The following is a 13,074-nucleotide window of genomic DNA, read 5'->3' as shown; positions in this document are numbered from 1 at the left end:
AAATACTAGATATCAAAATCCTTTGAATAAAGGTAATTTTAAAAATTCTAGTTTATAATTAATAAGCTACATTAGTAACCTTACATATTCTATTAAAAATTTCAGAAAATGTTTTACCCAAAATATGATCAATATACTTAAATCTTTAAGAAATAATACAAATCAGAAACATTTATGCAGGAAAAATAACTCCAATTACTTACTTCCTTCTACCGACTTTCTGTAATTCACATTAGTATTGCCTGGCAATTTAGGAACAAACCTATAAACATGAGTTTTGCTAATCCAGCTCCAACCACCATATCCTGTTACTCTGTATTCTTCTCCTTTTTGTTTCCAAACCTGATGTAAATAAAAACATTCTGGTTAAACGAGAATGAGAACGCTTATAAAAGCACATGTGGTTTTATACATTTTTACCAAATGAAATGAACTGGCAGGCAAATTAATTAAATTTACTATATCTATTTTCACTGGGAATCAAAGGTTTATGAAAAAACTTAATATTCTTTTCTAATATTAAAAATGTAAAACGGAGGGGGAGGGGAAAGGTAGACGGGGGAAAATTTTAAATCATTTCTTCAATTAAAAAGGGGGTGGCTCCATAGTGTAGTGGTTAGCATGTCTGCTTCACATGCAGAAGGTCCTGGGTTCGCACCCCAGGTGGAGCCATGTACCATACCCTGGTGCACCAGGCCTCCCGAGTGTACCAGGCCTCAGGCGCACGCTGCGAGCGCGTGAGAGGAGACGCCTTGCCTCCAGAGATCCAGTTCTTAAGGGGAAAAGGCAACATCCATAAATCAGGGGTGGAAGTGGTGGTGGGGGGGGCCGGTGGATATTAAAGAGGTGGGGAAAAAAACAGAAAACAAAAAAACAAAATACTACGGCCAAGCCACCCTGAACAAGCGCGATCTCATCTGATCTCAGAAGCTAAGTAGGGTTGGGCCTGGTTAGTACTTGGATGGGAGACCACCTAGGAAGACCAAGTGCTGTAGGCGTAAAAAAAAATATATATATTAATTAATAAAATTTTAAAAAGATGTAGCACAATTTTACAGTTTTATAACAACTACAACAAATTGGTCTAGTAATACATCTATACTTTAAGATGAACCTAGGCTTATAAAATTTCCAGAAAGATTACTCTGTTCCAACTACATTAAAAGACTGTATCAAAAGAAAAACAAAGTATTCAAACTTGCAGAATAAGTCTCAGAAATAGTAACGCTATTTTAAGGATTATAATAAAAATTACCTGATGTTTAACTGGAAATGTATATTTCACCCATGTAGCTTGTTGCATTGTTTCTTCCTCTTCTTGTTTCTTCTCTTTTTTTTTGACTTTCTCTTTTTCTTCTCTTTCAATTGATGTCATCCTGTGTAACCTAATATAAGGACAGAAATATAGAATTACATTTAACTTTGAAAAATAAATGAACAATATAAAGTGCTGAAAAAATGATTAGCTATAATCCCCAACCCAGACAACCCCAACTTGGAAAAATAAGTAGATGTGCAATTCCACAATAAGAAAAATCGAATAATACAAAAAGGCAAAAACATACTATCCTTCCCATATGCCTCCCCATAATACTCACTTATGACTTATTCCTGAAATAGTTCATACATACACCAACATTATATTTACAAAAAAGTATTTTATTACAAACACAACTACCAAGTTTTTAATTAACGAATAACTGCACTAGGAGATCTCACCATACCAGAGGATAACAAATCTCTTAAAGAATTAAATAATATACTCCTGCATGGACATACTATAATTTATTAAACCAGTTCCCTATTAAAGGGAATACTTTATTTCCTTCCCTCCAAATAAGACCAACGGATTAAAAAACTTTTATTTAATCAACCAATATTTCTGATCCTTTCTATCCAGCACTGGGGATTTTAAAGCCTTCACAGGGTCCACTAGCATAGAATTCAGGCTTCCTACATCCACAGAGAAGGGAGCCACATGTCTCCTGCTTTTGGGTGAGAAGGGCTACAAAGGAAGGACCACACTGATTAGGCATCAATCATTAGTCATAGGATGCAAGCCACACTCTTTTTTCAGGCAGGCTCAGCAATAAAGGCATGGGCAGTCCTGGAGTAAGACTCTACATTAAGGTGTTAAGACTGGATTTTCATAACGGGACTATTTCCCATAATCAGGGACATTAACCAATACCTATGGAGAGAACAGTTCCTGGTCCTAAGCTCTGGTGGTAGAAGACTTGCTTTTTATCACACTCCACCTAGTTGTACCCAATTCTGCACGCACAGGTATGCAGAGAAAATAAAGAGATCTTTTGTCAACTCAGGGGAGAGGGACATGCTAGTAAGCTATAAGAGGGGATTTAATTCTCTTTATTTCCACCACTTATCTCTACTTTCAAGACAGCTTTGTGTCCCTGTGACTATAAAATCCTAGAATCTAGCCTCCCCCAGGCTGACAGAACTCATGTTTGTTACCTGCAAACAACTAGCATAGCACACATTCTTTCTTCCCTCACAATTGATGGGCGGAGAGGAAAGGGAGTGGATTCTCACCAGGGACTAACTCGCTGACTCAAAAGCCACCGATCTGCTATCACTCTTGGAACCAGGGAGTGGGGCAGGCTCTGTAGGCACAGCATAGTGGATACCCGACAGCCTCAGCCCACCAGAGTAAGGGGAGGCATGCCTGAGCCAGGACCAGGTAGCATCTCTCAGTAGCGGTTTTGTAGGCTCAGCTTTACACACAAGGTCAGGTCCAGCACAGCAACTGATTCATCTTCACAGACAGTGGCCAGGAATGGAGCACCTTGTGGGGAGAATACCAGTGTGGTGACCTTGTGCGTGCTCACGGCTGGGCTGGACACTCAGCTCGTGCTCTTGTTATTAACATGGGAAACAGGTCGTTTTCACCACCAAAGGCTTTATTTACTTTGCTGGGATACCGGGCCAGTGACATGATATTGTAGTTAATCTGTGACGTTAGCTAACTCAGAGTAACTTCTATTCCCACTGCCACTGAAACAACACTTAAGGGAAAAGGCAGCAACAAAGGAGCTCTGAAGGAGTTCAATTCCATTTGGCTGGGCTGGTCCTGCACAGCCTCCAGGTGCTGCTCCATCCTGGTGGGCGCACTGGGCGGCAGGTGGTCCTTCCAGATCTCCGCAGGTCCCTGGAGAGCCAGACCAGGAGTATGATGCACTGAGCTTCAACTCCACTCCCGGTCCCAGTGTGGTGCCCAGGGCGGTATTGTGTTTGTTTGCCATTACAAAGCTACAATAAGCAATGTTTCATGTCTTGTCTTGGTCAGCTTGGGGAGTATCGCCCTACCCAGTGCGGAGATGGCTAAGTCCAAAGGTTCTTGCACTTAAGATGCTGATAGTACTAACTGCTCTTCAGAATCGTACACTTTGATAAAGCCATCCTGCTTTTCCACACCTTCACGTAAGTTAGTACCAAACTTCTAAATCAGCCCATTGAGAGATAAGAAATACTATCCCAGGGATTTGATTTATATGTCTTTTTTTTTTTTTTTTAATGTCTACTGGCCTTGCACATTTATTTTTCTGCAAAATGCCTGTTCAAATCTTTTGTCTTGTCTGGACTATTATTAGTCCTTTTCATTTAAAAAAAGTCTTTGTAAATTAAGGAAATTTTCCATTTGTGGTGCAAATATTTTTCCTCAGTTTGTCATCTGTCTTTTGAGTTTGATTATACTACTATTTTTCCACTCAGGATTTTAAATACATGTATCCACTTTTTTCCTCTATGGCATCTGGCTTTTATATCTGTTTAAAAAGAAAGTCCCACAACAAAAACACATTAATCCATGATTTCTTATTGAGGTTTTGTTGTTATTAGAGTGTATTTTTTTAAATCTTCATTTATTTGAACGTTTTTGCTGGGCAGGGATCTAGGCGACATTTTCCTCAATGTACCCTCCTTCCTCCTCTGACATGGGATGCCATCAGAGCGAATCCCGCATGTGTCTGGGTCTACTCTTGGAGTTTCTGCTCGGTCCACCACTCTACTTCCGCTGTACCAATTATTTTGGTTACTGTAGCTTCAAAATATGTTCTAGCATGGATTCCTATTTTTTTAAATACTTAATTCCCCTTCTTGCACATTAATTTTTCTAGATGAAATTATTAGTACCATTTTGGTCAAGTCTCCCTGTCCCCCAAGAAGGAAAATCCTATTCACGATGCAAACAAGTATTAATTGATAGCTTATATATGTACCATCTTCTAAAATTTAATATACATATCTAAGCATATATCTTTTCATTTACTCAAAATAGCCTTGTATATCTTTGGTAAAGTTTTAATGATTTCTTTATATAATTCCGAATATTTCTTGTTAAATTTATTTCTGGTTGTTTGAGGGTATTTTGTTGTTTGGGGGATGTTTCCTTTCATTGTGTTTTTAAAAAATATTTAAAATATTTAAAAGGGTTGAGAAAAAAACCTTCATCAATAACCAACATATTGGAAGCTAGTGAGTCCCGCCCCCAGGGAATCAGTAGCCTAACTTCTGTGTTACCACCCTTTGCTTTTCTTTATGGGTTTAACACCCATGTATGCATCCCAAACAGTATAAAGTTTGACTTTTGAAAACTCAGCAGCAAGAATAAAACTAGGTGCATGATCAAAAGAGCAACACTGTCACTATTAAAAGGTTCCTGGGGAAAAAATAAACTTGTTTCTGGGTCACAGTTTACAAATTTACAAGAGCCCTTCCTGGTGAAACCCAAGGCCTGGAAGACACCCTGCTCACCGCACCGGGAACTCTGGCAGGATCGTGTAAACTGCACACTACAGAGACAGATCTGAAGAAGACCGTTCTGTAGTTCCTGCTTCTGTGCTTTTTGAAGAGTCTATGGTGTAAAACTTGTGAAAATTCTTAAGTTCTCCTCACTGACTTGGGATTTGGCCTTCTTGGGTAGGTTATCTAGCATCTGTCCACCTGCATTACTGCTTCTAGTTTTACTGATGCTGTAATCTCTGTTGTTCCCCTTGTCCCCTTACCCAAATCCCTTTGCCATAGTTTTGGTGGAGTTCAGCAAGGGAGCAAAGATAAATGTGTTTATTCAATTTGTTATTTTAAATCAGAACTCCCATTTTCTACATGGTCACTGTTTTATACATAAAGCCTATTGTTCAGAATGGCAGTCACCTTATTTAATTTTCATATTGTTTCTGATAATTTTTCAATTTCATGGGTTTTCTAAGTATATAATTAGATCAGCTGCATAATAATTGTGCCTCTGTTAATATATATTTCCTGACAAACTGCACTGGTTAATACTTTTAAGAAATGTTAAAAATTAGCAGTGATAACTGTCTTCTTTGTTTTGTGCCACCTAAATGTTCATGGGAATGCTTCAAGAGTCTCACCAAAAAGCATGACGGTTTGGTTTGAAATATATCTTTACAAAGAAACAACAAAGTCTATTCATCTATTCCTATTTACTAAGTTTTTTTAAAACCAAGAATAACAAACTTATAGCTCATTAATAAAACGAATAACTTCTTGGCATCTAATGAGATGATCAAGGTTTTCCTTGATGTCTTCTTACAAGAGCATGTTATTAACGATCTCCTAAGAATGAACAAACCTGCCATACTTAGGTGACGCCAAAGCAGCCACGATTTATTATTCTCTTAATTTACTTCTGAATATATTTGCCAACTTTTTGTTTAAGATTTCTTGAATGCACATCCATTTGTCACTAAACATTAATCTATGATAAATATTAATAAAGGAGACAGGACCATAATTTTCCATTTATCTATTTCTATTTATCAAGTTTTATAAGTTTCACACTAACAGAAGTAATAATCTACAAGATTTCTTTCTTTTTCTATTTTGTGAAAGAGTTTAAATAGAATTATCTGTTTTCTGAAATTCGAAGAACATCCTTACGGGGTCATCCGGTCCTGCCCATCTCCAGTGATATCCTGAACCGGAAATCCTTTTCCTGCCTGACAAGAGTGTGGCTTATGCTCTGCTCAGTCCAATGACTGAGATTTGGGGGCTCCTCCCCAACTCTTCTCCTACCCAAAAGTAGAAGCCCAGCAGGCCTTCTTCTCTGTGATGCAGTAGGCCTGAATACTATGTTAGTGGACTCTTTGAAGGTTTAAAAATCTCTAGTACCAGTGAGAATCAGAAATACTGGTTGTTAGGTCCCTTTTCTTATTCTTGAGATTATTTGTGCTTTCTCTTCCCCGCCCCCCATTACCTGATAATCTCATTAGAGGTTTGTAAATTATAATAAAATCTAAGGTATGTTTATTTTCTATTTCATCAAATATTTAATATTTCTTAAAATTTCCTTTCTTGGAGTTGATGTCTTGAGATGTATGCCTAACAAATTAATTTGCAGTTTTTCTTTTCTAATGTAAATGTTGAAGGCTATCAATTTCCCCTGGGTACTTTTTAGTTGCATCCCCCAAATTTCAATATATGTAACTGTTCTCATGAACATTCAAAATGTTTTCTAGTTTCCATTATGATGTTTCTTTAACCATTTTTTATTTATTTAGAAGTGTATTTCTTAAGTTTCAAGCATATAACTTTGCATCCCTTTAAACTTTTACCACAAATGTCTATATCCCTAAACAATTCTGTAACATTATAACAGTGCACATGCTTTTAAATTTGACATAAATGGAATCATACTCCATGTATTTTTTAGGAAAATAATTATCTCACTGTGTTGTACAGTTATGAGATTCAGTGTCATTGACCCTTGTTGTTCTAGTTTGTTTTTCACTACTGTATAGTAGTCCTTTAGCGAATGACACCACAATTTAAACATGCCTCATTATGGGCATTTAGGGGCTGTTCCCAAATTTCATCATTACAAAATATTATAAGGAATATATCTTTCTACATGTCTTTCACGTACTCATGTAAGGTTTCTCTAAGGTATCTAGTTAGGAGTAGAATTGCATTTTTGACTTTGTTTTTACCAAAAACTGATCTCCAATGTGCTTGCAGCAACCATTATACTAGTTGCTCTTTTATCAGCAATGTATCAGAATTCTCCTACTAGTATGTCACGTTATTTGCCAATACTATAAATTTCTGACAATCTGATGGATGTGAAATAATAAGCCCTAGTTTTAATGTGCATTTTCCCCACGTTATCACAAAGGTTAAGCATCTTTTCATGTCTTTTGGGGTATTTGTGTCTCCTCTCTTGTGAATTGTTCATACCCTTGGATATTTTTCATACTAAATGGTTCGATTTTTTTTCTTATTGAACTGAAGTTCTTGAATATATTGTAGATATTAACTTTTTGATTTTAGTATAATAAAGCAATAAAAATATCTTCACCCAGTCTTTGACTAAGGTCTTTTAGAATGATACATTATTATAAAACAACAGAAAATAATCCACTATTACTGATATATACATGTGTGATAAAACTACATAGTTAAAGGAAGGTTATAACAAAACATGAACTTAAAAATTATAGTTATTTCTCACGACGGGCAAGATAATGTGAATGGAAAGTAGACGCAATGATAATGTTATTTTTAAACTGAGTGATGAATTCACAGATGTTCATTTTATTACTACCCATTACAGCTTACATATGACATGTAAGCTTATGTATGTATAACCATCTTAAACATACACAGACACATATATGCACTCATTCTCATTGGACAGATAACATGCTTACAAATGAAAGAAATAATGCCCGCCTTTAGGTATGCTTTGGGAAATATTGAATGAATTAGGAAGGAAAGAAGATAATCAAGAGAAAGAGAAAAAGAAGAAAGTACGGAAGGAAGTAAGCGAGGAAGAAAAAGAGCATAAGAAGAGGCAAGAAGAAAAGGGAAAAAAGAAGGAGGTGAAGGAAGGAGGGAGAAACTGGAGGGAGAGAAGGAGAGAACTTTCTTTATTCCAGGGTCATAATCTCTTATATCTTCTTCTTAAATTTTAAAGTTTTGCTAGGATTTACTCTACCTGTATGATATAGAGAACTTTCTACTGTATAGATAAGTAATTGCCTCATCACCTTTTATTAAATAGTTCATCCTTTCTAATGCTACTTCCATTATAAATTGTATTTCCATACTCAGCTGGTCTCTTTCTGGACTGTTTATTCTGTACCACTGGTCTATTTGTTTGTCTTTGCATCTATATTACAGTATTATTAGAGCTATCCAATATAAGTTTTGTTACCTGGTAGGTCAAATCCTTCCACCTTGCCCTTCAAATTTACTTTTTCTCTTATTGCCCCTTTCCTATAAATTGTCTAATCATCTTGTCAATTTCTACAGAAAATTCAATTATAATTATCAATGATATTGAAATTAATTTATGTATTAACATGAGAAAAACTGACATTGTCAAGATGCTGAGTCTTCCTACATATGAACATAAGATATATTTCCATTTATTTAGGTATTCTAATGTTTTTCAACAAAGACTATAATTTTCTCAAAAAAGATCCTAATTTACTAATATTTTTAAATATTCTGCAACTGTTAGATATTCAGATTGCTCTTAAAGCTTTATTATTGAATATCACAATGAATAAACATTTTATGAATAAAATATTTGGTTGAATTTCTAGATATTTCCTTAGGATCAGGCCTTAGAAGTTCGCCACCTAGAAGCTTTTGACCACAGTACTGCCAGAAGTGGAAGTCCTATTATTAACTTCTAATTTTCCTGAATCATGGTCTCTAATTTTTTTTTAAATGTAAAGTGTCCTATTTTATCTCACCTCATAATATTTAAAAAGAGTTCTTTCATATGTATTACCACATGTGCCAAACTTAAACAATTCATTGTATAATTTTATAACTCTATGTAACATGTTTAGAAGACTAGTCATAATGACAAACCAGGAAGGAAAAAATTCCTCAATTTTTAAAAATAAAAATTAAATTTCATCTTCATTAGAATGTTTGATATTCAAAAACACATTTATAAAAGGTATAATTTAGTCATTTTAAGTTCTGTCTATGTATTTAGAGTTTTATTTAGCAACATTTAGCTTAGCTGTAGTTCCCGTAGTATTGATCTCTTGTCACCAGAGACATGGCTGCTTGGTCCACTAATACAAGTTCGGATGATCGCTGAATAGGAGAATGTTGGGAAAGAAAAGTTTGAGGCAAGTCTGGAGGTAAATGCAAGAAGGAACAAGAAAAACACATATCATCGCCACACAACTGCTTCTGACTGTCTCCTTGCTCCATCCACCCTGATGAGAGATAGCAATAAAAGGTAGAATAAAGGTAAATCACCGCCCACTTAGCTCTCCTTTCTAAGGGTGCAGTCTGTGGCACCTTAACTTAACCCTGTTTTCGGTATCCTGGAAGAATTAAATCCATTCCATTCGTGGAAGCCTCTACTGGTAGCAGCAATTACATTCAAAATAGGAGGAAAGAAAAAGAGAATAAAGTATCCAAAAGATTTATATGGGGAAAAGAAAACACCAAAGAAAACTAAGAGCAACATTTAGCAGATGAAAAATAATGTTTAGTAGGTATAAATTTACTTTTCTTAAAAACTTTTCATTACAAAATAAAACAAATGTTGAAAGCAATACAAAAATATGTTTATATTTTAAAAAGTGCAGAGTTATACCTTTGGAGCCCAGTAAGTAGAATGATTTTTATTTTCCACACTCAATAATGATTTACATTTTTTATCATAAAGTTTATTTTAGTTTTGTAATAACTTTCTAAAGGCTAAAGTTAAAACAAATCCATTGGGCTGAAAGTATTCAAGCCATGAAATTTAGCTATTTTGTTTAACCATCCACTGAAGTTGCACAGCTGAGTCTGCTTAGGAGCTGCATGATCTGTGCCAGACACTCAACTCTCAGTCTATCGGATCCCTAGCACAGTACCTGAAACATTCTAGAATACTCAAAAAATGAGTGTTCTTTCTGTTCAATAAAATGACTTTTACTTTTGAAAATATTTTTATTTTCATATACTTGACCTGTTTTGATCTTCGTTATCATCCTGTATCATAAGACCTAATGCTCGTTCATGTTTTTGTCTCATAGAGGAGGAAAATGAGGCCAAAAAGAGTTAAGTCTTCAATATAGCCTTTTAAATACATTAATTTTCATTCTTCACAGACTAACCTTCCAAAAAGGAGTCTAGTACACCATTCACAGGGCTCAGAATTCACTTACCTGGTATGTCCTAAAGATTCCCGCCATATTGGTAGCATCACGACCGGTTTAACTGCACACTCCAAAATAGCTAAAGCCAATGCGAATTCTCTGGGTTTGCTACACATCTGAACTGCCTTGATCCAGTTTGCCCTGAAGGGAAAAAAATTATTTCACTTCCTTGATCTTAAATTAGAAGCACAAGAGTTATCATTCGCGATCCCTCCATCTTATAGGGCATATGTGTCTAGGCTGAGCAAATATAAATATACTGCTACTGGAAGTTTCTACCTCACGGAATCATAAATTTTGATCACTGGAAGGAATCCTAGAGATTAATCAGTCTTTCAACTTCTTAAACCTTCTACAGTGTTCTGGAACTTTGTCTGGCCTTCACTTGATTCCAGGGACAAAGACTCTGCTTTCTAGAAATCTCCCAAACGTTAGTGTTAACTCAGTAACTGAGAAGTACACTCACATCCCTAATGCCCTCAGTGTTTTGCTGACTAAACTGAATTCATTCAATTCATTGGTAATGACTGTTTAAAGTACAGACCTGCAATAATCATTCAGCAAACATTTAGTGTACTCACAGCAATAAATGAACCTTAGTTTCCTTTACCTGTGTGAAGCCCAATTGGGATGAAGAAAGGATGAAGGGATATTGTTTTCCAGTTGGGTGATAGTCAGTCTCAGAGTAGATATTGTAAGAACTTTGGACCCGTGGACAGAACCATTCCATTTAAACTCTCCTGCTGGAGTCAGACAGAATTTATGTGCAAGATGCCTTCTCTTATCATGGTCTTCTCTGTGCTGGTGCTTATTCAAAGCAAATGAATTGGTGGAGTACTGATTGTGGTAGACACGATACTTCCCTTCTTGACCCAACTTAAAATAATTGTTGATATTTCCTTTCATGACCACTTCCTTTTTGGTGCTCAACCGTGAAATTTCTCCTTGAGAGTTAACTACCAGTACCTGACCAAGAAAATAAAAAGGCTTGATTACTCACATCAAATATATATATTTGAGCAACTCTTTCAATAAGTTATAATTTATTATGCCAAATAATTAAGATATATCTTGTTACTGAACTTTTGAAGTTTAAAAGCTAAAGCTGATTGTTTTATATAATTAAACAACCAATATATGGCTACAACCAATATATGGCTGCAAAAACCTTAATAATGTCTGACATTATTAAGTTAGTTTCATGTATTTCAAATATACACGCAGAACTACATGTGTAAAGCATTTACCAATCATAACTTCAAGCCTACAATAAATATATAGGTTAGGGAAAAAAGGAGGGCATTACAGGTACTATTCCCCAAGATATATTCCTAAAAATGCCTCTTCTTCTGCTCCTTTCATCAACTCCAGCTTTAGTATAACAGCCCATAGATATTCTAAAATAGTGTTTTCAAAGAGTTTATCCCAATCTCGTCAGTGGACTGTTAAATCAATAGCGGGTTTTATTCAGCTCCTTAAAAAAGTGGAATCTAATAGAATAGACTAGACTAAAAGAGGAAATACCAGAGTATTCCCAAATAGTAAGGTAAAATACTATTTCTGGAAACTTGTGTGTGTACTGGGCTGCAGCAAAAAATGTCTCACTGAGGGTCAGAGTGAAAAAGAAGCTTGAAAGCTGCTGCTTTAAAGCTATTCCTATGGTGTTAAGAAAAGAACATTGTATGTTCTTGCATATCTACCCTGCAAATAATTCTCAAATCTGGGAGAAAAAGTTGTGGCCATTATTTTGTCACGATGGCTAGTTGCGGGGCAGAAATACTGAGTCCTAGCTTTAATATTTTTCTTCATAACCAGAGCTGGGATGCAGTGCTGTTCTATGCACTGTATTCTACTATCAAGGGGTAAGTCCTACCCTTTAGCTTCAGGTTCACCTAAAATGATTATAGCGAGATCTGAGCATTAAATCATCTACAACTCTTTGATAAAGCCCACCCATAGCCTACTCATTACGATATGTGCAAAAACAAACAAACAAAAAACAAAACAAAACAACAAAAAAAAAACCCCACAATCTCTTTAGAATTATATACAATAAAACTATATGGTAAGAAAGTATACCACCCATTTACAGTGTTTCTATGCATGAAATGTGAGTGCACAACTATATTTACCATAACATAAAACTAGCAATTTAATTCTTGTTAGCCACTACACTCTTAGAAATGAAGAAAATACAATTCAAAAGTAGGTCTACAAAGTTCCTGCCCCTATTTGTAAGGTATGGTAAATAAACTTATTTTACATTCCAGAGATTTTAGTTTTAAACAGAAAGAACAAACCTCTTTGCCCTCCTTAAATAACTTATTTGCTTCATGGGCTGCGGCTGCCACCTGTTGGTTCTTCAACTGACTAAGTTTGCTGTCTGGATTCCGTAATCTGGTGATGATTCGAGTTGAACTAGATGCTCCTCTTGCACCTCCAGGAGACTCACTTATTTCCCCATTAGACTTCTCTGATTTGAAATCGCCTATTATCAAATGAAAAGCCAAAAGTAACTGCTAACAGTAAGTAAATCACACACAATAATAACACTTGGGGCACATTTAAGATCTAGAAAGTACAAAAAAAAAAAAAAAAAAAGCCTTTGAAAGCCAAAACAAATGCATTAATTCTTACAGGTTTTACTTAAAGTATGTCAGAACTTTACTATGAGTCATTTATTATTTTACAGAAAATTCAAACATGGCAGTTTATCTGTTTCAAAGTTCTTCTATTAGAAAATAGGAAGGACTGCTACAAATTTACAACTAAACATAACGATTCAAAACGCACACTAATAAAATGTTGCCTTACATATTAAATGTGGACTTCTGTACAAAAGTAAAGGCTATAATTAATTTTAGAAAGATTTTCACTGAAATTGTTTAAATGTTTAATAGTTGAAAACTTATAC

At 35.4% G+C, this 13,074-nt stretch overlaps 1 protein-coding gene, 1 non-coding gene and 1 pseudogene across 42 annotated transcripts in view; 2 read left to right on the top strand and 1 right to left on the bottom strand.

The window, feature by feature from the left end:
- Positions 1–13,074, bottom strand: part of BPTF (bromodomain PHD finger transcription factor) — a 126,244-nt gene that overhangs the window by 52,266 nt on the left and 60,904 nt on the right. For all 41 annotated transcript variants that reach the window (XM_039859370.1, XM_039859376.1, XM_039859371.1 and 38 more), the window contains 5 exons: positions 12,461–12,648; positions 10,771–11,126; positions 10,170–10,301; positions 1,256–1,385; positions 204–342 (listed from right to left, as the gene is read on the bottom strand). In XM_039859370.1, the coding sequence (XP_039715304.1) occupies positions 204–342; positions 1,256–1,385; positions 10,170–10,301; positions 10,771–11,126; positions 12,461–12,648 (945 nt within the window). The remainder of the gene's footprint in view (positions 1–203; positions 343–1,255; positions 1,386–10,169; positions 10,302–10,770; positions 11,127–12,460; positions 12,649–13,074) is intronic.
- TRNAV-CAC (transfer RNA valine (anticodon CAC)) lies at positions 599–672 on the top strand. The gene has a single exon. It is a non-coding gene; the product is annotated as a tRNA-Val (tRNA).
- LOC120600428 (uncharacterized) lies at positions 880–998 on the top strand (annotated as a pseudogene).

This window comes from Pteropus medius, unplaced genomic scaffold (assembly GCF_902729225.1).
Source record: "Pteropus medius unplaced genomic scaffold, Ma_sr-lr_union100, whole genome shotgun sequence".
NCBI classification, from domain to species: domain Eukaryota; kingdom Metazoa; phylum Chordata; class Mammalia; order Chiroptera; family Pteropodidae; genus Pteropus; species Pteropus medius.
The sequence above is the reverse complement of the archived record's forward strand: the minus strand, read 5'-3'. Positions and strand labels throughout refer to the sequence as shown.